This window comes from Phlebotomus papatasi, chromosome 3 (assembly GCF_024763615.1).
Source record: "Phlebotomus papatasi isolate M1 chromosome 3, Ppap_2.1, whole genome shotgun sequence".
In the NCBI taxonomy this organism is placed as follows: Eukaryota; Metazoa; Arthropoda; class Insecta; order Diptera; family Psychodidae; genus Phlebotomus; species Phlebotomus papatasi.
This window is the reverse complement of record NC_077224.1, coordinates 52,615,599-52,641,066: the sequence shown is the minus strand read 5'-3', so window position 1 is coordinate 52,641,066 and position 25,468 is coordinate 52,615,599. Positions and strand designations below refer to the sequence as shown.

The 25,468-nt window shown below is 34.8% G+C and overlaps 1 protein-coding gene across 11 annotated transcripts in view; it reads left to right on the top strand.

Moving 5' to 3' along the window:
* The window catches only part of LOC129807231 (disintegrin and metalloproteinase domain-containing protein 33), a 595,021-nt gene that overhangs the window by 528,239 nt on the left and 41,314 nt on the right, over positions 1 to 25,468 (top strand). For 7 of the 11 annotated variants that reach the window (XM_055856367.1, XM_055856359.1, XM_055856357.1 and 4 more), the window contains 9 exons: positions 6,459 to 6,752; positions 6,883 to 7,055; positions 13,537 to 13,706; positions 18,019 to 18,182; positions 18,320 to 18,487; positions 18,549 to 18,702; positions 18,771 to 19,062; positions 20,013 to 20,190; positions 23,883 to 24,033. In XM_055856367.1, the coding sequence (XP_055712342.1) occupies positions 6,459 to 6,752; positions 6,883 to 7,055; positions 13,537 to 13,706; positions 18,019 to 18,182; positions 18,320 to 18,487; positions 18,549 to 18,702; positions 18,771 to 19,062; positions 20,013 to 20,190; positions 23,883 to 24,033 (1,744 nt within the window). Of the gene's footprint in view, positions 1 to 6,458; positions 6,753 to 6,882; positions 7,056 to 13,536; positions 13,707 to 18,018; positions 18,183 to 18,319; positions 18,488 to 18,548; positions 18,703 to 18,770; positions 19,063 to 20,012; positions 20,191 to 23,882; positions 24,034 to 24,564; positions 24,671 to 25,468 lie in introns of all 11 variants that reach the window. The other 4 variants (XM_055856368.1, XM_055856361.1, XM_055856360.1 and 1 more) reach the window with 2 other exon arrangements.

Here is a 25,468-nt window from a genome sequence, read left to right as displayed (position 1 = left end):
ATCATCATTTTACAACCACTTATCCCTATTGGGGTCGCGGGTCCGTGACATTAAGATTATAACAACCCACGCCTGCCGATCCTATGCCACTTCAAGAAGGTGTTCACGGTCAATCCCAAAGCGGTCCAAGGCAAGCCGAACCTTGACTGATTCGCAACAATATTTTGGTGTCCTGTCCATCCTACCGTCACTCGTGAATAACACCCCGAGATACTTGAACTTCTTCACCTTTTCCAATGCTTTTCCACTAACATGTAGAGTGCATTGTACAGGCTGTCAATAAATCACCATTACCTCCGACTTATCCACGATAACCTTGAACGGCACAAACATATTACTGATTCATAACCAATTCAAATGAATTCAGACTTGTGCAGAATTCCAAAACCTTTCGAACGAACACCAACTTGATCCGATCGAAAGTAAAATATACCCTCTACGGCGTTTTTTCCTCTGATCTTGAAAACCATAATTACGAGTAATTCAAAGTTATTAGGTGAGATTCTTAACAATCTCACCTACTATAATCCTAACAAAATTTCATGTCCTCCGATCGCGCTCAAACTTGGCCAAAATGTGTTTCGCCACTTCCTGATCACGAATATATGGGGGGCTAAGTTACGTTCCCGGCCGGCCGGCCGGCCGGCCGTCCGGCCGTCCGGCCGCTCTTTGGAGCTTAATAGCTCCTAAACTAAAAAAGATATCGACTTGCGGTTTTCGGCAAAGGTTAAATATCGTATGAAAATTGCAACATGGTGCATTGACCCCCCACCCCCCACCCCTCCTTCCGCCATTTTGAAGACCCCCCTTTTTTTGTTTTCTCAATAGCTCCGCCCCTATGGCATCGAGCGGGCTCAAATTTTAGTATGTTATAGCTGGGCCTTAGAGCTTTCCATAAATACCAAACTTAAGGTCCCCCGACCCCCCTGACCCGAGCTATAAGGGTCCAAAAAAATTTTCTTAAAATGGCCATAACTCCGGTTCTAATCGTCAGAATTTAAAAAATGAGGGCTTTTTGGAAAGCTCTCGTGAAATGCCACTTTTCCTTCTAACATCGCAAGTTCATAAAACCACCGCTAGGGGCGCTATTATTAAAAAGAAAATTTTTAAATCATAAAAGTTAAATAACTCAAAAATTCCTTATGCAATCGGGCTGAAATTTTAGTATGTTGTAGCCGTTGATTATACCTATCAAACAAAAAAAACCTTAAGTCGATCCATAACCCCTGACCCGAGCTATAAGGGGTCAAAGTTCGAACATTGACCGGCCTCTATCTCCGGTTCTAATTAACATATCGACATAAATTTTACCTTTTTGGTTTCGTCTCGATGAGCACTTTTAGATGGAAGTTCAAAAAGTCACTACAGGTGGCGCTGTGATAGCGTCAAAATTCATCGAAATTCAAAGTCACTTTTCTCAAAAACGGCATTGTGCAAGTTAATGAAATTTTAGTATGTTGTAGTCCAGTCCAGGACGTTTCCAAAATGGTGCGTATGTGCGCTGTGGTTTCAATAGAACCGGAGATATGAGGGGTCAAAGTTCACAAAATTTAAAAAATCATATCTCCGGTTCTATGTGACCGATTTTGATGAATGAGGGCTTAAACGAAAGATCTCACCAAATACTACAACTTTCTAGAATATTTGAACTTCGTGGGACCAACACCAGGGGCGCCACAGTCAAAAAACGAATTTCAATATCACATAACCTCAATTATCTCGACTGTCGCTGAACCGATTTTGATGATTACTTCGACATAATTGTAGAGGACATTTGTCTCTACATTTCGTCCATACATCATTTTCCGCTCAGACTACGCTATCACTCCGATTTTGCCGTTTAAGTGTGAAAAAATTGATTTTTCCCATAATAACGCTTTGAAATCACTCAGATGCCAATTTGACTGCCTCTACTCCACCAAGACACTTAAAATAGGGTTTTAAATGGAAAGTCCCACAGAATACAACAATTCTTTGATATTGTTGAAGTTCAACAAATGACTACTTGGGGCACTCTGATGGATGAAAAAACGAGTTAAGAAACAAAAAACCTCGATTATCTTGGCTTCTGAGTAATCGATGAGATCATGTTCTATGGAAAAATTATAGAGAACATTCTGGTCTACATTTCACCCATATAACACTTTTCTGTCAGTTCATCCAAATCCTTGATATTTTGGTTTAAATACAAAATTTGTATAATTTCACGAATTTTATTCAAGATAACTGAATGGCGTCTCCCAACTTCAGCTCTAAATCGAATTTGCATGCACTCCGAGTTAGCTCACGTTAAGAATCTCACCTACATAAGCCGGTTAGGATTATCTGTCCCTTTTTTTCTTATGTCTGCACATAATTGTAAAGTAGAAGGTTGAAGGAATCTAGAATTTTTTTGCAAGTCTCTAGCTATTTACTATGTAGTAAATATTTAAGCTCAAAAATGGCAAATTTTTAAATTCTCAAATTCATAATTGATTTTATTTATTAGGTGAGATTCTTAACAAAATCTCACCTACTATAATCCTAACAAAATTTCATGTCCTCCGATCGCGCTCAAACTTGGCCAAAATGTGTTTCGCCACTTCCTGATCACGAATATATGGGGGGCGTTCCCGGTTAATTTACGTTCCCGGCCGGCCGGCCGGCCGGGAACGTAACTTAGCCCCCCATATATTCGTGATCAGGAAGTGGCGAAACACATTTTGGCCAAGTTTGAGCGCGATCGGAGGACATGAAATTTTGTTAGGATTATAGTAGGTGAGATTGTTAAGAATCTCACCTAATTGTTAAGAATCTCACCTAATATAGGGGATGACGGGATGACCTTGCAACTTTAGATGATCGAAGTTTTATAGTTTTTCCTATGTTTTTTGATATTATTAGACTCAAGACCTTTTTCCAGCTGACCTATTGTGCAAAGACAATTATTTTGAAGGAAAGAAAACCGAACCGAACTGAAATTTACTTTTATCTTAAAATTCATTATATTTTTATATTTTGGATCATTTATAGGCATAAATGCCACAATTTTTCGTAAAATAAAATTATGAGAACTGAAAAATCATGTAAATAGAGCATTTGGGACAGATTTAGAGGCTTTACGTAAAAGAGTTTAGGATAACTAAGAATTTTTTTTTTTGTAAATTATATTGTTCAAGAAAGATAACCATCAATTCAATAACTTTTTATGATCAAACTAACAAATCGGTCAAAAACTCGAAAATTTCGAGAAAGAATTACGATTTCTAGAGAAGATTCTGTCATTGTTCTTATAGTAAAACTGAAATTATTTGCCACCGCGCCGTTCCGAAAATAAAGGAACAAATTGAACAAAATTTGAAAAAGTAACTGATGTGAGCATTACTGAAAGTAAATTATGTAAAAATACCCGGTTTAGAAGTGTTTCCAGACGTACAGAGTTAGTATTCAAACGAAACCGTACCTTTTGTTTGATTTTTGTAAAAAAGCATAGGCAGAAGGACCTGAAATTCTGAAATAATATTCTTTGAACAGATGTATTCCTATTTAATATCACAGGATATGACATAACAAAATATTATATGTCCCAAAAGTCAAGAATTTTGTCCTTGATACATAATTAAAAACAACTTAGCGGTGGTAATTTTAATATAGTATGGGGTTATTTTTGCGAAGTGGCGTATGGTCTCTATATGGAATATCAGGTAATATAAACCAATTTGTTTACAAGGATATCTTTGGACAAGACATGTACTTCAACATTGAAAAGAATTTGCTTTTGATTTTTAAGTTTTAACCAAGCTAATGATCCCAAACACACTTCCAAGAGTTTTTAAAACTGGTTCAATCAGAACAAAATTGACCTTCTGGAATGGCCAGGACGGTCTATGGACCTCAATCCTGTTGAATTTAAAGGAAAAGATTGACTATAATATAAATCTCTTGAATGTGACTAATTTGAGATAGTTCTAAGTAGATATCCACACTAAATGAAATACAATCACATTAGAATAGTATCAAATCCTGATTTTCCTTATGATACTTCGTTGTCAAGTGCTCATTTTTTCCAAAAGTTACTTAACTAAGTACTAATTAATCCAAAATTAATTTTCAAATAAAATTTGTAAGTTGTTAATTCCAGAAGAAATCGAAAATTATCACTTCTTTTAGGATGTGCTATTTATATTGTCCTCTTAATATGTGCCATTTCAAGACTTTTTTGATCGTACTAAAGGAGAATGGTCAAATCCGGTCCCGGAATCGCCACGAATGGGACCTATGTCATTGGATAGACATTAGTATAGGTAACAACTTTTGTTCTGGGATCAATGTTCTAAACCATGGAGGAACAGTTCTAGAGCATAAAAACTATTTTTTACAATGATCAAAAGTATATGGGCGCTGGTTCATCTTCATACAAAGATTAGAGTAGACGCATTTTGAAGATATTGATATAAGGTTGAGAAAAATGCCGGGACCCAGGACGATAAATGCTGGGAGTCCTTGTAAAAAAGGCCTTTATCCTTCCGAAAAATTGTTGTTTTGACTACGAATTATACAAGAACCGCTAAAATGATCTTGATGAAATTCGGTATAGGGTCAGTGTATGTTTTAAACTTCTCATTTATGCATACCACCCCCTCTCTCCTCCCTCCGTTCTGGTAGCCCTCATACAAAATGGGGGTACTTTACCTTATAACTCCTTTCTAAGACGATGTAGAAAGCTGATATTCAACAAGGGAACAAAACTTATGGAAGACTTTTCAACCATGTATGTTAACCTGCTCCTACACCACCCCTTCTAGTAATCCACTTTAGCCGTTCTTGCGTAATTCGTTGTCAAAACAGCGATTTTTCGAAAGAATAAAGGCATTTTTACAAGAACTCCCAGCGTTTATCGTCCTGGGTCCCGGCTATTTTTCAATCTTATATCAGTACCTACAAAATCCGCCTACTCTCATTTGTCGCGATTCCGGGACCAGCGCCCATATAGTTTTGACCATACTCCTTTCTTGATAAAACTTTCAGGTTTTTTCTTCATATTCAAAATGTATTTATATTTCACTTATTATTATTACTTTCATCATTTAAAAGCATAAATTTTCGAAAAACAAAGCATAAATTACAATGTCCGAAACTGTTCTATTTATCTTGTCGCCACTGTATGTTTAAATGTAACTGAGCCATAATTATAATGGAATCTTCTCAATCTGTTTGTGCAGCTAAATTATATCACGATAATGTCCAGCGCACAATAACTTTTGTTTGTAAACATGTTTTCAAAATTTTCCATGAGAATGAGCGAGATGACTAGATCTAGATCTCACTCACTTTCATTGAAATGTCAAAAACATGTTTACTAAACAAAAGTTATTGTGCGTTAGGCATAAGGCTCAAGTTTATTTAAAAATAGGTTATTATTATTAATCGTATCGGGATATATATGCTACAATTCAATCATGTTGTCGTATATCCCGTGTTGGAAGAATCTGCTGATCGTAGATCACCCAGAAACGCCTTCCTCGTAATGTGGATGCCTCTTTCATGTTCCCGTAGTGTTTTTGGACAGAGGCGGTGCATTTACATGACGTTATATCACAGTAAAAATGTCTTCTTCTAGATATTCAGATCTTTGCACAGGTGAAAAATCACAATTTCAAAGGTGCCCCAATTCCTCTTAAATCAAATATTGCAATATAATAATTTTTATTAATATTTACTACTTCAACATCTTAAAAATATCTGGAAAATGTGTTGCTGATTCTTTTTTATAGTAATGGATTCATTTCAAACTGTGCCCCCTATTTAATTCCAAACTTAAACAAATTTTCTCTTTTTTCATATTTTAAGTATCTCAGTATATTATTTGAAAATTGTATAATCAAAGTATGTTCAGTGTAATTATAAGTATATTGTTTGTTTCAACAATCGCATAAATTGATTTTTATGCAAAACTGAGGAATTTTTAAAGATCCACTTATCTGTTTCAGAGAGATAATAATAATGGGTCTTGTCAAATAACTTTGCGTTAGTTGATATTGTGTTTCTGGATGAACAATGTCATTTCACAGAATTCTCTACACGTCGGCTTTAATTAGTTTCCAAATAATCCGAAATGATGAATCTGAATGCCACAATACGGAGAGTGGTTGTACCATGCGAGTATGGTTTCATCGTGATCCATACAAGTCAGACACTTAAGACCAAAAACTATTTTCCCAATGTCACTGACGAATGCACGTGCAATTAAATTGGGAAATTGCTATGTGCAAGTACATGTTACCATCAGACAATCCCTCTCAGAATCCTGAATCCCTCAAGTCCTTGTCCGACAAGAGAAATGTGTGCACCATTGTTCTTACTTGGGGGGAAAGATTAAAAGCATACGCTAAAATGTGATACTATTAGATGCGCCCGAAGGAGAATGCCAATGTTTCCAATGGATTTGTATAACTTGCACAGTCTTACCATTGTTTCAGCAGAAACACCCGCATATAATTTTCGAGGCTCGCACCAAGGCAAACAAAGGCTGTGCCAATTCGGGTATTCTTGAGTGGCGGATGCCACGTCCCCGAAAACCATCTCATGGATCTGGTCTGGTGGAGACAGCAGACCCAAATGGGGCGGGTAGATACCGTCGGGATGTCCGGGAAGCTACAAAATACATTGAGACGGCACTCATTATCGACAAGGCGATGTTCGAGAAGAGAAATGGAAGTACAAGGGCCGAGGTAGTTCACGATGCCATTCAAGTTGCCAACATTGCAGATTTGGTAAGTGTTTTCCTGAGATCTCCCTCACCCGGCCACAAAACCCATTTCTCAATATGTGAGAAATACCCCACACTAATTGAATCCCTTGAATTAACTAACACCATTCTCTCGCAATTGTCTTATTCTGCAGTACTTTCGCACACTCAATACCAGGGTCTCAGTTGTGTACATAGAAACATGGCAGCAGTCGAATAAGGCGCAAATCGATGGGGGAAAGGACATAAGTAAGGCGATTTCCAATTTTAACGATTACACATCTAGGAATTTATTTAAAATTGACAAGGATACAACGCAACTTTTGACGTAAGTTTAAATTTTTAAATAACTGTCATTTTTTCTCTACTTTTTGCCACCGTTTCGAATTTAGATTTGAATTTAGGGTTGCCAGGTGATTTTTGTTTTCAGACATATTGTGATTGAATTTGAAAATAAGAAATAATTGTATAAAAAAGGCAGTCACCAAAATCGTGTTAGTTTTTGAGGGCTACAATCCCCCTGAAAATTTCGGGCTTTTAAATGTCAAATTTTATATAAATCGGTTAGTAATTAGGCCTTCCAGATCGGTAAAATTTTAACTTTGAAAAACCAGTTTCGAATTTTCCGGCCTTAGGTGTGAATGAACGAAATGTTCATCTACAAAGCATATTCGAAAACACAAGAAATAGCTTTCGAAACAAACCAAAAAACATGGTTTTGGAGAAGAAGGTGGGAATCAAACGGTAAAAACGTCTCTAGATAATTTTGATTTATGGGGCGAAGGGGTCACCGAAATCAAAAAGGCAATATCTCTTACCGTTTAAGCTCTAGTACAGTAACAAACGTTAGAACAATAAAAAGGCAATATTCGGGAAAGAAAAATTAATAAAAATAGTTTATCGATTAGGCATTTTGGAAATTTCAAAATCTTTTCATAAATTATTGATGTTTTTCGACGGTTGATTCAAGTATTGTCAATTCCGGTAAGCGCCAAGGGATGGGACAGCTAAGAAAAAATTTATTCTTCCCATTCAATCATTTTTTTCTTTTGATAAAATATAAATTTAATAAAATCTGTTGAAAAATAGACCCTTCAGTTCAACTTTGACTTTGAACAACTCTAAATTTTGAATTTTCTTGTCATAGATATAAACGAAATACTCACATGGAATACTTACAAAATATATCCAAAAATTAAAGAAATCGTTAAAGGCGTTTTCTAAATAAACAAAATAATACTTTGAAATTCGAAATGAGATTTTTAAATTCAAATATATTTTGAACGTTGTACATGTAGATATTCCCTCCGTATACGTAAATTCCGTTTGACCATTCCAAATTACAGTTTTTCAAAGTTAAAGGATAAAAGCGTTCAAAACAGCGCATTTCTCAACTTAATGATATTATGCTTAAACTCGTTGGAAAGGTCTTGGAAATTTGGGCAAGACTGAACCGATATCATGAGGTAACGAAGCGGTATTGAACTGATTATAAGCCAAATAATTAATCGAATTTGTCCAATGCTCTTCCATATAATTTGCACTATCAACTTATTAAGTAGGGGAGACTGGGGCAAAAAGTCACAAAACGGATATTTTATTTTTTTCCAAACTACCCAAGCGCCCCAGAAATTTCTAATTAACGCAGTTTTATAGGAAATTTACCGCTCTAAAACTTTGTGAAAGTAATTTTTCTCTATTTTGTAAGGAAATACATTTATCGAGCCGTTTTCTGAAAGGTAATTTTGTGACTATTCTCGAAAATTATGGGGCAAATAGTATCAGTTACGGAATTCCGTAAATTTAAAAAACAATACCTAGATGACATATTTTCATAGGAAATTTATTCCTCTACACCTTTGTAAAACACCGTTTTCTCTATCTGAACGAGAAAAACGCTTTTCAAGCTATTTTAGAAAAAAAATCACACAAGAGACTGCAAATCGTTTGACCAATGCAAACAAGAAGCGGCGACACATGGTATTGACGTTTCATTTCGCCGTGAGACATGAAAAATTGTTTTGGTTTTTCTTACTTTTTGCTCCATATTTTTTGTTACTTTTTACCCCAAGTAGTCGTTTTTAATAAAAAGATTTCTCGAGAAAAAAATCTTTGTAAAATTCTAAAATAGATAGCGGCTTCGTATTCAAAGAATCCAAATCATTTAGGAAATAACCACCAGATCATCAAATTTTGAATAATAAGTAGGTAATAATTGATATATTCTTCAATAAAAATATTTCAAAAATTTTGATATTTTTTGTTTTCTAAAATCCTTGTTCGAATTCTAAGAAGCATATAACATAAAAGAAGGTCTATGGAGGCTATCTATGAAACAAAATTTTAAGTCGCTATCTTATTTATCTTGGAAGACATTGAGTTTTGAAATTATCGATTTGTGACTTTTAGCCCCAGTCTCCCCTACAGTAATAATATTATTAAGTGTTTAGAATCTAAACTACGAATTTAAGAACTCCACAAAGCTCGGACACTTTTAGGTCACTAAAAGTAATTCCTAAGTTCACTTCATCATATATTTTGATATAAATTAATTTCTTATCTTAATACTGCTTAAAGGGTTGAAGAGGATTTACGAAAACTTATTTATAACGGAATTGTTTTTGCGTGCTCATCGTCCAACCGCTAGGATTTAACTTTGAAATTGGGGTTGCCAGAGAAGACTTTTGAAAGAAGAAAATTTGATAAAACATCACCAATACAGAGAGAGAGAGAGCTTTAGAACAAAAGAGTTCTCCTTTCCAATTTAACTTTAGTCCACTTGTTAGTTTTGCCATTCTTTTTTCCATCCAAAGTAATTTTATTAGTCTACAGAGCAGTATTTTTAAACTTTCTCTCGTATACATTATACTTCAAGTATTATTTTTCTTCCATATTTTCACTGTGGCACTTACATACTTTCCATAATACTTTCTCTAGCATGGGGTATATTTCCAACTAAAAAAAAAAGGAAGCATCACCCTGGTGAAGTATACACTCATCTTAAGACGAAATTCGTGCCAGAAATATCAAATATTCCATAGAAATCATTATAAATTTAATCAATTTTACATTTCCCATGCTTCATGGAAGAATACATTTAATCCCATGAACAAGTCATGAACTGCAAAGGGAATTCTTATACTTTCCATAGGATAGGAAGCAGTATAAAAAAAATCCTGCACTTTAGGGATGAGATTCTCAATCGTCCAAGATGAGACGTGGGTACTCTGGGAAAATTCCCAACAACCTCATAATCAGCATGCACATGAAAGCTCTTCTGGCCTTTTGAAGGGAGAAAAAAAATTTAAATTTCTCCCTGAAGCCCTTGCAATCTCCTCCTTCATTCTGTCCTATACCCAGTTTTCTTCTACATTGCATTATTGTAATTAAATTGATCTGTTTTATACGGATGAGCAGAAGGTTACATGGGACAAAAAGGGCATCCCTTTGTCTCAATCAAATTACATTCATTATTCGCTTCTTTTTTCATCTATCCCCAACTGTGTAATCGTCTTCTTTTCCATGTACTTTTAATTGAAAACTATGCATTAAAAATCTGTCTCGCAATCCCCATTAATTGCAGTGCTTTTAGTTCTATTTGGCTTTTTCTCCAAGAAGTTTCTCGCCTTGAGATTTATTTGCATTGGAATGAGATGTTCATTTAAAATTTCTTTAGATGAGAATAAAAGATTTTTTTTTAACTTTGACGATACAAAGTTGTGCAGTTGCAATAAACTTGTGTATAATTTTATTGCACTTCGTATTAGGCAGTTTGCGAATATTTCTTCAAAGTTGTTTTTGGAAGTGTTCCAGGTTAACTCTAATTTAATCTCTTTTGAAAATTTGTTTAGAATCTGCATAAAATAGGGTAAAAGTAACATAAATTGAATTTTCAAATAAATATTCCATGTTGCTTTATTACACACATATTATTTATCCAGAATCGATTTAACAGTATCGGCCAAAAGTTTTTTGACAAAGGTATATTCGAGAAATGAAGTGGAAAAAGTTATCAAAAACTATTTTTTTAAATTTTTCTTTTTGGAAACAAGTTACCTGCAATCCATAGTTATTTAAAAACAATAAGATCAATAAAATAAAATAATTGAATAAATAAAATCATTTAATTTTACTTCATATCAAAATTAATTGTTTCAATATTAGCAACTTTATAAATGTACAAACACACCAAGCGCTCTTCAAATTACATAGCTTCAAGATATAACAGAATAATATAATGTTAGATGCACGTATTTGATAATTTGAGTGACTTTTTTAAATGTGTCAATAAACTTTTGGCCGATTAAAAATTATAAACTTTTGGAAACCAAAGGAGAATGGTCAAAAGTATATGGGCGCTGGTCCCGAAATTGCTACAAATGAGAGTAAGTGCATTTTGTAGGTACTGATATAAAATTAAAAAATTGTCAGGACCCAGGAACGGACGACAAACGCTGGGAGTTCTTGTATAAAAAGCCTCTATCCTGTATCCAAAAAAATTACGCAAGAACTGATAAAGCAATCTTATTGAAATTCGATATAGGGTCAGTGTATGACTTAAACTTCTTATCTATCCATACCACCCCTTCCCACACCCCACATTATGGTAGCCCCTATACAAAATGAGAGCATGTTGCCCTATAACCCCTATAAGTCATTTCTGTGAGAAGGCAGAAAGCTGAAATTTGAAATTTGAGCAAAACTTAAAGAGCACAATTTAACAATTCATACCACCCCTTCACCCATCCCCCTTCTGATAGTCCCATTATAAAATGAATTCCTTCGCACAAATTGTTGTTATTGCACTGAATTACTTATTAGAACAAAATCTGAAGAAAAAGTTACCACTAATAGGGTCGAAGGAACACATCTTCGATAGGGAATCCCTATTGACATTTTTGTCAAAATCCTGAAATTTATTTAAAGTATCTAATAAAATGTAAATAATACTATGTCTTTTCCTTAGTCTACGTTTTTTGATAAAGATAGATGTTCAAATTTCGTATTCCAAATGATACACAGTAGGGTGTCAATAAGTCCTGGTACGATTTCTTAAAGTGTCAATAGGTGTTCCTTCCACCCTGCCAATAATAATTCACCAATAATTCATTACATAAAAAATTGTACTGAATGACTGAATAGACAATGAGGATATGTCTCTTTCTTTCACGTACCAGAAGATCTTAACGAGTCGAAAAACGAAATATAAAAAATAAACAATCTATAAGTGCATTTAAAAATCTAGAAAACTATCGTTAACATTATTAGTAATTCAATTTTTTCATTAAGTCATGCTATATCGAAAAATTATTTATCAGGGTTGTTGGAAATACCTCTTCTCAGAAAGGAGTTACAAGGTAAAATGCTCACATTTTGTATGGGCGCTACCAGAACGGAGGATTGGAGGAGGGGATGGTATGCATAAATAAAAAGTTTAAGTCATACACTGACCCGATACAGAATTCCAATAAGATCGCTTTCTTGCGCAATTCTTTGTCAAAACAGCGATTTTACGGAAGGATAAAGGTTTTTTACAGGAACTCACAGCGTTTATCGTCCTGGGTCCTGGCAATTTTAATCTTATATCAGTACCTACAAAATGCGCCTACTCTCATTTCTTGACAAAGATGAACTAGTGTCCATATACTTTTGACCATTCTCCCGTCTAAGAAATAGTTTCTATGCTCTAGAACTTTTTCTCAAATTATTTTTTTCTTTGCTGATACAAATATTTATGTTCCTTATGCTATCTAGAATAAGATTCTGATCGAAAAATGTTGAAAAATGCATCATTTTTATACAAAAAAGCAAAAAATGTAAAGATGTAAGAGTGGTATATTTCGGGACAGTTGGGTATTTCGGGACAGACAAAAGTCGCTATTATGCAAATAATTTTCACCGAGCCTGATTATTTACCTTTAAATAGAAGGTCTAAACTTGACTCTTTCATAAAAATTTTATTTAAATTTCACTTGTAAAGTAACATAAATCGAAAAAAACTAAGCACTGTTTGTTTTTGTTAAAGTTTTTGTAAAAAGTGAAATGTGACACTCACAATTCACGCGTATTTCACGCTTTAAATTAAATAAAATTTCAGAAGTTTTATGTTTGATACGTAAAGAGCTTCATATTTCATATAAGAACTTAAAAATAATAAGAAATCAAATATTTATAGGATTTTTGATGTGTCCCAAAATACCCATATTATGTTCCGAAAAGCACCTTGTCCAGAAATACCACGCGTTACCCTAATCTCGTTCGGTGCGACTTCGAGATCGGATTTGACCATTCTCCTTTCAATTAAATTAGATTTTTTATGATTCGAAACCAAACAAATTTTTCCTGAAATTCTCCTCCTTTAAGGAGTATTCAAGCATTTCCTATTTTTATTCTTTTTCCGTTAGACCAACAACATTCTATCGACATAAAGGCAAAAAATACCAATACTAGATCAATAAATACAACTTTTCTCTGGCAATCCGGAAATCTGTATCTTGAAAAACTTGTACAAGAACTTTAATGTAAAGTGTCTCTGCCATGTAAGTGATATGGAAATTGAACATAAGAGTATTTTCAGAGATTTTCCCATGGAAAGTCAACATTATGAAAAGTTATTCTTGCTGTAAAACATGCCAATAGCAATAAATTCCATAAAATTGTTTAGTAAAATATTTACCCAAGTTGGAATGTTGTTTTTATCGTTCTTGGAGGTAACTGGTTTTAGTAGGTGGTGGCAGATAGTAGAGACTAACAGTGTAAAATTGAGTAAATCCCTAAGGATTTTAATGGTATATTCTTGTCCATTGAAGGGGTGAGACGTTTGCGGGTGGCGAAGCTGGAATGTCAGTTCCTGAAACGGTATGTACACCAAAGGCTGTGGGAATCAGTGTGGACATCAACGTGTACGAACCTCATCTGCTGGCGGGCACAATGGCCCATATGATCGGCCACAACATCGGCATGGGCCATGATGATGGACGTAAGTAGGGGTGAAGTTTCAAGCTAAATTCCCTCATCCCATATAGAGGATGCTCCCAATTTGCCCCAGCTAAAGCAGATTTCTAGGGAAGAAAAGAGGGCCCAAAATGTGACTTCCGTGACCTTCTATTCGGTCCCCCGTATTCCGACACCGGCTTCTTCACATCTCTCCACTGGTCCTGTTATCATTCCATGATTTATTTTCATCCACCAAGAGATGGCATGAAAGCTATATTAAGGGTATGGGGGTAGCAAGGAAGGATGGAACAATATAATGCTTCAAAAAGGGTGGCGCTACATAAGTAAATGGCACATAAAATATTCGTCTTTGGACCATTTGCCGGAATTCTGTGCCGGAAGAGGCTGTTACTCCTCCACTTTATCCCACTCACCCTTTGTGGAGCACTCTCTACTCCCCACCTCCCACCCCAGAGGCAAACCAAGAGAATATTATTTATCACCCATCTTCGTCGATGTATAGTGTCGCCCATGAATGGGACGATAATTTCCAAAAGGGTTTCCCGCACCATCCTTCTGATCATTTCGCACAATAACGATCCAAAGTGTCCATTATGCAAAATTGCTGATTTTCACCCCCATCCATACCGTCCATACCCTAAAGCCAACAAAGTACGACACATTCTAAATTTAATTTAGAAATGTTAATTGAGGTTCTTATAATTCTGCCGAATGGGAGCAACTCATACATTTAGATGTGGCTGTCAGCTTCTGAAGAATGCCCATTCTTGCCAAATAACTTTTCCCACCAACTCTCCAAATTTTTCGAAATACTTCCCAAGTATTACTAAATTCCAGTAATTAAGGGACAAACAAAATTTCTGGAATGCTAAAGTCTCAAGAATTTTATTCACTATTCCAGAGGATAATCAAATTGCTGACATGGCATTAGGCTATTTTCTACCACTCTAAAGTTGTTAAGTACGCTAATTATCAAAATTGGTTTTTCTACACGCTTCTTGGGAAACTGAACTCTTCTGGTTTATTAAAGTCCAAATTATCCATTAAAACTGGAAATTTAAGAAGTTCACTGAAATAAAACATGTTATTCAATTTATAATTTAAAAAAAAAACACGTTTCGTGTACTGAATAAATAAAACGTAGTAAAATAATATTATAAATGGTATAATATTTTTATTTATTTTAAAAATGTTGATAGAGATAATAAAATAACATGAATTTAAATATTAAATTGGAAATAAAAAACAAATATTCAAAGCTCTAACCGATCAGAGAACTTTATGGGATTAAAATAGTCCGAACAAAAAACTATTTTTTCATCACATTATTACTTTTAAAACAAAAAAAAGCAATTAAATTATTTTTATTGACAGATAATATAAATTTTGATCAACCGACCATTTAAATGCCAAATAAACAAATATCTGCAGCAAAATGTGGAAAATCGATAATTTCAAAATTCGATAGCTTTCAACATAAAAGAGACCGAGATTTTAAATATTTAAGCTTTCGTATATAGAATGTTTTCTTAGAATTTCCTTAAACATCGAAAACTAGAAATAATTCAAGCAAGGACTACGAAAAATTAAAAATTTATATTCCAGTCAAATTTAGTTTGATGTGAGTATTCGTATTATAATTTGCATCCACTGAATACGAATCTATTTTAGGACTTTTAAAATAGTTTATCTTCTAGAAATTTGGTATTTGCATCATCAATTCCCGTAAAATAAATAGCAAATAAATGCGTAATTGCATTTCCCGGCTAACGCATTAAATACATATTAAAAACTTAATAAGTTCTTAACACAAAGATTTAATTTTAAGTAGTTGTAGAATATTCAACTACTTAAAAAAAACATACGAAAATGAGACAAGCTTCAACGCTTTGTGACGAATAGCAAAACTAATATGACATAACTCAGCCTTTATATTAAGTACTTAATTAATGCATTAATAAAGCCCCTAATTAAGTAGTTAGTATTAAGGACATGAAAAGTATTTTTACTAAGTACTTAATTAAGAACTCCTGAGTAAGGACTTTTTAAGTAGTTATCATAATTCACATAAAATTGGTTAGATAAATACGTTCTTACCAACTCCGTTGAGTTTTTCGAGCACGCATTTTTTCGTAAGCAGCAGATGTTTGCCGGACGGAACTATTGTTGCCCTCAAGCTCAAATCCCTCAGATGAAGTATTTCTGATGTAGCTGGAACGAAAGTCAATCGAATAATGAGTTAAGAAATATAATACAAAAAATGTTGTAAAATACACACGTCCAGAACATGAATTAATGCACTGAGAAAAAGAGGGTACGATTAACTTTATTTCGCCATAACTGTAACGCTATTAAGTGTAAAAATATATCAACATTTTTTCATGATAATTTTACATCTAGAAGTCTAACTTTAACCCCAAATACTCATAAAAAAATGTTATATTTACACCGATTCCGGATCAATACCGTAAGGTAAATATTTCATTTCCGGAATGTTATTTTTACTTTTTCGGATTTCTCTCACTCAGTCAGTGAAGGACTCAAGGGGAGGTATGCACTTCTAATTTCCGGATAATACGGTAATGGGCTAGAGAGAGGATTCATCGAAATTTGTGAGTCTTGTATGTAACTTACGCACTCGAATCCTCTAAAGAGAACATTTAAGAGCATGTAGGACAGTTGTTGGAAATTTACGCTTCGGTATCGCAAGTTGATAGCTTTAAAGGACAGATTTATCAGATTTTGAGACACTTGTGGACAAAATAACATTCCCGGATTACAAGTAGTTGCGGCTGAAGAGAGGGTTTTAAGTGGAACTTACCAAATCAAAATGTATCATCAACTTTTTCAGATTTATCCAAGGATTTATTCACTGAGAAAAATCCGAAAAAGTTAAAATAACATTCCGGAAATGTTTATTTTACCCTGCAATTGATCCGAAATCGGTGTAATATTATGCTTTTTATGTGTATTAGGGGTTAAAATTACCCTTTTTCATGTAAATTTTACCCTTAAAAAAGTGTAAAATTAACATTAAAAAATGTTGATATATTTTTGCACCTGAAAAGTGTTAAAATTATAAGGAAAAAAAGTTAATCGCACCCCCGTTTTTTCTCAGTTTTACTAAAAGAATGATGACTTTCTGAATGCATTTCACATATTTAATAACATTTTGTGGTTATGTTTTTCTGAAATGTCAAATTGCTCCATCTCCTTCTATCCAATGGTTGACATCTGTCTATCGCATATTTTCTATCATAGTTTCCACTTTATTCCACCAGATGTCACTAATTTCGTCCAAAAATGTCTTAAGATAAAAACCTTGGTAAGAACATATTAAGTACTTATTAAGGACTTATTTTATGCACTTGCATAAGGCTCTTTTATAAGAGCTTAAATAATGATTTAAGTTAGAGCATCACACTAGTAACCTTGTGTTAGCCGGGTTGTTTTGCATTTGCATTTGATGCAAACGACCGGCGATAATACAAACTCCACTTCTTACAAGACTTCTTTTATCAAATGCAGTTGCAAAAGACATGCAGGTATGATTCCTGTTGATGCAGCCATCAATATTTATTTTATTAATGAAAGCTTTTTATAGCGAATTAAATTTGTCCATGTCTGTTCATTTGGCACAGTATTTCTTAGAGAATTTTCTCAATTTCTGAGAAAAATAAATCACACAGATCAGTCACAGAAGATATGAGGTTATTTAAGTTGTTCAAGAAGCAGAACTTCATAAATTTATGAAATAAGAATGCTCCTTTTATAATGAGAAAAAGGCAGATCAAATTTTATTCTTAACAAGGATTTACTTCGTTAAAAGCTTCTCTAACTCAATTTCGTGACATGAAATATTTTATGTGAATAAATATTTCAGAATTCATCTACAGCTGTCTTCAAATCCGAAAACTCTATTTGATAAAGGATTTGAAGAAATCTAAATTTAGAACACTTTTTCTCATCACACCTTGGGAATACTTCTATATCCTCATTTATTGTATTTGGCTATCACTCAATACTGATAGAAAAAAATTATAATCTTATATTTCAATTAACAGGACAATGACAATGTATCCTAAATTGAATATAGAAAATATTATTGTTCATAAATACATATACCTGTCGGAAAGGTGGAAGTAAAATTGTGATACTTCATCATTTTCTTTTGTACTTTCTCATTCTAAAAATTCTAATGGTTTTTCACTATCTTTTCCATCGTCTTTCCCTCGATTCCTATTTTCGCCGGGTGAACATTTGGTGGTTAGTCCATTTTTTCCCCTTTCGGCACATTTTATCTGGCATATGTATGCCTTCTGGATGTCTTCCAGGCGAAGAGTGTTACTGCCGGGACTGGCATGGATGCATAATGGCGCAGTCAATTGTGGGCTCAGACAATGTCCAACCGTACAAATTCAGTGAATGCAGCCGCTCCGACTACATCGATGCACTGCGGATTGGTCATGGCCTTTGTTTGCTCAACAAACCCAATGAGGTGAGACATTTTATCACCATCCTTCCGGCATCCTTTGCTACTTCCCCATTTTCATGGGATTTTCATGACCTCGCGAGGAATGCCAGATTTATATAACCTTTCCTGGGAAATATAATTCAATACTTTCTCCCCCTAAGCTCGAGGTGAGACGAAACTGCGGCAATACGATTGTTGAGGAGGGCGAGGAGTGTGACTGCGGTTCTTTCGAGGAATGCGACGAAAAGGACCCCTGCTGTGATCCAATAACCTGTAAGCTCAAGAAGGAAGCAGAATGTGCGAGTGGACCTTGCTGTGAAAATTGCCAGGTATTCCATGAGACTCACTGCTTTTGAACTTGAAAGCTTCAACTGTCATTTTAAATTGCAGCTACGAAAACAGGGACAAATCTGTCGAGACTCTACGAATGAGTGCGACTTGCCAGAATTCTGCACAGGGGACAGTGGACAGTGTCCTCAGGATGTGTTCATAAAAAACGGCAATCCATGTGGTTCCTCAACTCATCCCGTATCGGGGCCAACAGGTACAACATACCCAAAAACGAAACCGTAACCTTTCTAAAATTTAATGGATTATGTATCTGGTTTTAAGGATACTGCTTCAACGGACAGTGTCCAACAATGGCATTTCAGTGTGAAAGGATCTGGGGATATGGTGGAACGGCTGCCGATCGTCAGTGCTATGAGCAATTCAATAGGAAGGGCTCAATGAATGGTCACTGTGGTATCGATAACAACGGCGAATTTAAGAAGTGCGAACCGGAAAATATTCTTTGCGGTTCGCTTCAGTGCAAAGAAGGCGAGAGGCAGCCTGTTATCTTCGGTACTGACGATCTATACTCCACAACAATAATTTCCATCAAAGGTGTTGAATATGAGTGCAAGTAAGTCAATACGTACATCGAAATCTAAAATTCTCTATACAGAAATTACGAATACTGAAACAGAATAAGGGAAGGCACTTAGGTTTTTCACATTCCTCTGGCTTCGGACATTTCATATTTTTCCCATATTCCTGACCTATTTTTTGAAGAAATGCGTGACTTAAGACTGACTGTTAAATTAAGATTGCCATCAGGGTATGAATTCTGGGATGCGTGAGTTTCTCACGTGAGAAACTCACGGCTTTTAAATAGTCTTTTGTAAGAATTTCGTTAAGTTTTATTGTAAACTGTCATGTAAAACTCTTACAGCACCTAAGAAAGCACAATATAGTTTTTACGAAAACTTCACAAAACCCTTACTAAAAGTGACCTTATAGTCGTGAATTTCGTATGTGAGTAACTCACGATTCTCAGAATTCATACCTAGTTCAGATTCATTAAATGATTATGGGAAAAATATACAGTGTTCGAAACCAAATTGCATGCAAAGCCTGGAAGCCTTCGCTTACCGAAGTTAAAAAAAAACAATAATCATCTAAAAATCTAACTTTTCAAATACGAAAATAAATTCCAAACCCAAGATCAACAAAAAAGCGCAGCTTGACGTGAATGGTATAATAATGAAAAGCAATAAAATTATTCTGTGTAAGTTTTAATTAAATATCAACATCAAAGCTCTTTTTTTCTGTGAGAATGGAGTCGTCAGTATTTAATAAGTTACCACAAAAGCTGACCACTTCCCGAGTAATAGATGACGGAATAAAAGCTACATCCATATAACTTTTCTCATGCTCCACTTGAGTAACTATTTGACCAATTAGCGCGATATATCTCAATAGCAATATATCCTTTACGCTCAGTGGACAATACCCTGAAGAATTCTTTTGTGACATAAGAGAAATACTTTTATCTAACACTTTTGTTTCGTTTTATTGTCTTTTTTCCCGCAGGGGAACTAGTGGTACGCTTATGTCTTCCGATTTACCACCACATGGACTTGTGAGGGATGGAACACCCTGTGGAGACAATTTGATCTGCGTGAATCAAACATGTGTCAGTATCTTCCCTCATATTGATCAAACCAAGTGTCCCTCGAATCAGAACAATCACGAATGTTCCGGACATGGGGTAAGTGGACACTGTATGCCATCAATTTCCAAATGGGTGTGAAAACAGTAGTTTGGTAGCAAATTGAATCACTTACCCAATATCGAATCATTTGAAAAGTAACGCTGTTGTCAAGGAAGAGAAATGAGTGAAAGGATAGTGATAAGATTCTTCTACTTCAAAGAAACTGGGATTCTTTCGTAAGAAATCCAGATTGTAAATCGAGTTGATTGAAGTAGCCATTACTTCTCGAAAACTGTTTTTGGACTTCCAAGTTTGGCTTCATTTTAAGATTGTCCCTAATAAAATATTTTGTTAAAAAGACAATAATATTTCGAAAGTGAGAACAAATAATTTTCGCCCGCTACTTTTCCTTCTCTAATTCCTTTTCGACTTTTAAGATGCAAGGGTAGTCCAAGAAGTCCCTGGCCTTGGAGGGAAAACAAAAAATATTTTGACCTTTACTTTTTTATTTCTCAACATAGTCTCTTTGTAGGTCGACACGCTTCTTCCAGCGATGCTGGATAGCCTCTATACCCATTCTTAGGGCCTTGACAGACCTGAGGATTAGCCGAAAGACGGCTTAGCGTAATTATATTAGAAATAATGGTTAAAATACATTTCTATCATTTTCCACTAAGTTGTCTCTCGGCTTAAGTCTAAGAATCAGATTTCCCTAAAGTAGAATCCAGGTTGGCTTTAATATTGGGTATCTTAAGACCTTTCAAAAACAGGTACTAGGTATCGTAACGATGGCCCATTTCTTTCATGTTCAAATTTTTTTCTGAGCATCCATTTTTAACAGCTGTCAAAAAAACTATGCAGCGCATTGCCGCCAAATTTGAAACTTAATCTTTTTAATGTTGGTACTTTGGAAAACAGTCAGTGGTCCCAAGCAACAAGCATCGTCTATACCCGAGGCCAGGGACTTCATGGGACTGCCCTCATACCGCTAAAAAATCTCTTAAATAGGTTTACAATAGATTTAACACTAAACCTACCGACCGTTTTGGTTGTTTTTCGGTCAAATTACAAACCGCGGTAGGGTAGGATACAAAACGAATTTGAATTGGTGTTAGGCTTTACCTATAATCGAAAAAATTAAAGCATGAGATCCTAAACCTCAAGTACTTCCGTGAGAATTATGGCAAGAGATATACCTGTGAAATATATATTGAGTTAAAGATGCGGCGAGAAAGAACAATTTTTGATGTTTTCTCCTTTCTATATATTTCACTTCACTCTTTAACAATTAATTTACAAAAAGACTTGGAATACAATGCGTTCTGATGAACGATTAGGATGATATTTTGAGAAATTTATGGCGTTGGTGAAAATATGATGTTGCGCTTGTCGCGGTGTAGAAGGCAGAGAGTGAGAAAAAGAATGCTTGACAGCATAAGATGTGAAGCTAGCTACAGGTCCGAAATTCCCGTTGCTGTCGCTGCCTTCGATGAGGAGGCAGTGGCGCCAACAATTGGAAAAAAGCAAAAAATTAAAATTCAAACACTGAAAAATATATTAGATCCATATTTTAAGAAATTCAAAAAGTTTGACAGTGACATTTTACCGTTTAAATATGTGTTAATTTTGAACCGGTCAGTTTGACAGGGTCTTGGTAGGTTTAGCGTTAAATAACCTGAAATCGTTTACTTTCAAAATTTAGTTCTCGTTATTGAATGAAAAAGGAAAATACACCCAGATAAAAATTGGTTTAAAGAAATTTGAACATTGAGGAGCCGTGTTATTATTCTAAAATGCAGTTGGTAAGATATTCCTTTCAAAACCGAATTTATAGGGCCTCATTGGATCAATGAACACAGCATTGTTCCATGACCCTGAGATTCAGGGTTCAAGACTGATCAGATTTAGATTTTTGTAATGTAGTATATTGATCTTAAATCTATCCACTAGTGCCAATTAAATTAAAAAGAATCCTGAAAACAATTAAGACTGTTACAAAAACGATTTCACACTGAAAACTTGTATTTTATTCAATGCATTATTCTCTAACATTGATCTAAAACACAAGTACGGAAAAATTCCTAAATAATCTACAAATGGACTGGCTAATTCTTTCAATCCGACCGGTTTTGACGACTTTTTCAGCGGAGGCAGCCAAAATCCCGAAAGGGTCAAAATCTTAAAAGTCAAAATCCCGAAAGCCAAAATTCGGAATGTTCAAAATCTTGAAAGGGATGAACTCATATGGAGGATAATATGTAGAATAATTTCCCAAGACACAGAAGATTTCCCTTTGCCTCCAGCAAGCGCGGATGCAATTGTGAGAGTAACTATGACACTTTTAAGAATTCGGAATTTTGACTTTCCGGATTTTGGCATTCTTGATTTTGGCTTTCAGGATTTCGGCTTTAGTAATTTTGGCTTTCCGGATCTTGACCAGAACCCCTTTTTCGGAATCAGCGATTTTCAAAATATTATCTAGGGTAAAATGAGGTAATTCGGAACCATTTACAATTTGGAATTCTGAGATTTCCCAAGGGGTAATTCATAGTCAATCATATTGGCTCGGGTTCCCAAAAAAATGTATGGGTTCCCCGGGTTTCCTGACAAAAATGTATGGGTTCCCCAGCCAGATTGGCTCGAGTTCCCCGAAATGAGTTACCCCTCGAGATTTCCTCAATTTTAGAGATCCAAAATAAAAAAATTGCGAAGAAAAGCTGATCCTTTACATCTTAATGGGCATTTAATTCTTGTGCGCGTTACGTTTTTGGGTTGCGCAAATACGATCATATTTCTCCTTGGGTTGACTCAATCCTTGGCCTTCCTCTTGTCCCTTATCTGCAGACTCGTGCTGTTGACTTTGTCTCTCGATTATTATACACTGGTGGGCCACGGTATCTCGCGGAGTTTGTGATGGCTGGATCGTCCAATAGGGCTTCGGTTCTCCGAACTCCCTTTTTGTAGAGGAAATTATTCTATGGAATAGCTTACCTCGTGAGCGGAAGAGGGAGCTTATCCTTAAATTTGTGGCTACCACGTACTCCTTGAATCCCGCACAACCAATTGTTTAGGGAAACTTCTTTGTACAGAGGACAGCTTGTCCTATTTATTTATCAATAAATTGAATTGAATTGAATTAGTCATCTTTTTCTTCTATTTCGCGGTCTTCGTTTTGTCTTTGCTCATCTGAAACAGTGAGAAAATCTCAACTGTTCAAATTGTAAATGGTTCCAAATTACCTCATTTTACCCTACTCTATAAATATGAGCTTAATCTTAGATGATTAACCGGACTGCAGACTGACAGTAGTTGTAACTACAAATAAAACAACACAGGATAGCTGGTGGATAGAGAGAAAAATTCATGGGAGGGAATTGACAATTTTCCAGGATGACGAGGAGAGGTAGAGGGTTTTTAGGGTACGGGGAGCTTCTGGAGCTGGATGAACAAGACATATAACACGCGATGGAAAGAACATAAAATGGATTTTCACTTGAAACACATCTCTCAAGTTGAAACTCATGAGAATTCTATCTTAAGGATTTTTTCCATGGAAAGTAAAAAAAAAAGAAAGCTTCTTTGTACTTTTGCCATTTGAGCATTTGCTTTTTGGGGGAGCATATACTTGAGAAAATGGAACATTTGTGTGAGAATGTGAAGCGTGATTTTGCGATTCTTTTTTTTTCTTATACTTTCCTAGGCTCTCTAATTTAATTCCAATTTTTTTTCTTTTTACATCTCTTTTCAAGGTTTGTACAAATACCAATAAGTGCTTTTGTGATTTCGGTTGGGGTGGGCCCGACTGTTCAATACCGATTCCATTGACGACTCTAGCACCCACCTCAGTGCCACCACCCTCCAACAGTACACTCAAAATGGAGCGGAAAATTGTGACTTACGGTAAGGCAGCATTTAAGAAAATACTATTTTGTGATAAAGTGCTAAAGTTTCATCCTAAGACATTACCTGTTTAAACTTGATAATTTAGCACACAACTTTACGAGATAATTTAAATGACATAAACACAAGTTGAAATGACAATGGTAATCTGTGGAAATTTAAATCGATCAATGATTAATTTATCTCCTGAGTTTCTTTAGTTTTTTTTTCTTCTTTTTTTCTTTTGGTTCTTTATACCCAATTCATTTTCGTAAAATTCTATCCCACCTCTACCCTACTATCTTATTGCATACTTTCACCCACATTATGATCAACTTTATCCCCCAATTACCCTAACTTTCTTTAACTCCCCACATCAACTTTCAATTGCAGCCTTTTATTTGTTAAATGTGTCAATGCTGTAAGAAAAAAAACCCATAATTTGATTGATATATTTAATCGTAGTTTGTAAGAACATTGATTGTGCTGTGTGTGGCCCAATGCTAACCACAGAGATTATTTTCAAATATCTTTGGCTCAAAAATTTTCCAGACGAGGGACAAGAAGATAAAATCAGCACACTTTCAATGGTCATCATATTAGTGGTTATCGTCAAATGCGTCTTCACTAGTTTTGCATTAATGGCAGTTTGCTACAGGTAGAGTACAACACACATCCATCATAAAAAAAAATCAGGCACAAAATTATTCATTTGTATTTGTTGATTAAGAAAAACAGACTAATCGCTGAAAAGCCAATTAAAAACGATATTGTGACATGGAAAAAATAGGGAAAAGAGGGCAAAGGTTATAAATCGATATATTGCATGATTCGCAGTAAAAGTCTTTGAAAATAAATTTTATTCAATCATTAAGGATATTATGGGAAAAGAGTTACGCAAAATGTACCAATCACACAAAACACACGAAACATTCGCATATTCAATCGTTATTGCATTTATACAGTGGCGAACATAATAATTAGTAGAATATAAATTTTATCTCAAATAAACTAATAATATTATTTGGTGCTGTCATAAATAACGTTACTGTCACCAAATAAAAACTGAACGGTTTCGTTCAGTTTTTTTGTTAATTTTTAAAGAAATTTAAAAGCTAAGAAGCAGTCATTTTAATTCGTAACTGTCAGAACGCAATTTATAAATTAGTGTTGCCAGAAGATACCCACAGATTTTTATTGAACTGTGTTTGACAAAGAGTCAAAAAACATATATTTAAGCAAATATTTAAAGTGCACGAGTGGCATATAATAAGATGGGGTAACTGGATCGTTTTCCGAAGAGTGCTACTTAAACGCTTGTTTTTGGACTGATGAAATTCTCTTTTATTTCTTCTAAATCCATAGAATTATTCACTGTTTCATTCAGAAACATAATATAAAAAAAATATCAAAAATATTAAAGAAAATTTATAAAACAAAATGATAATACTGAAAT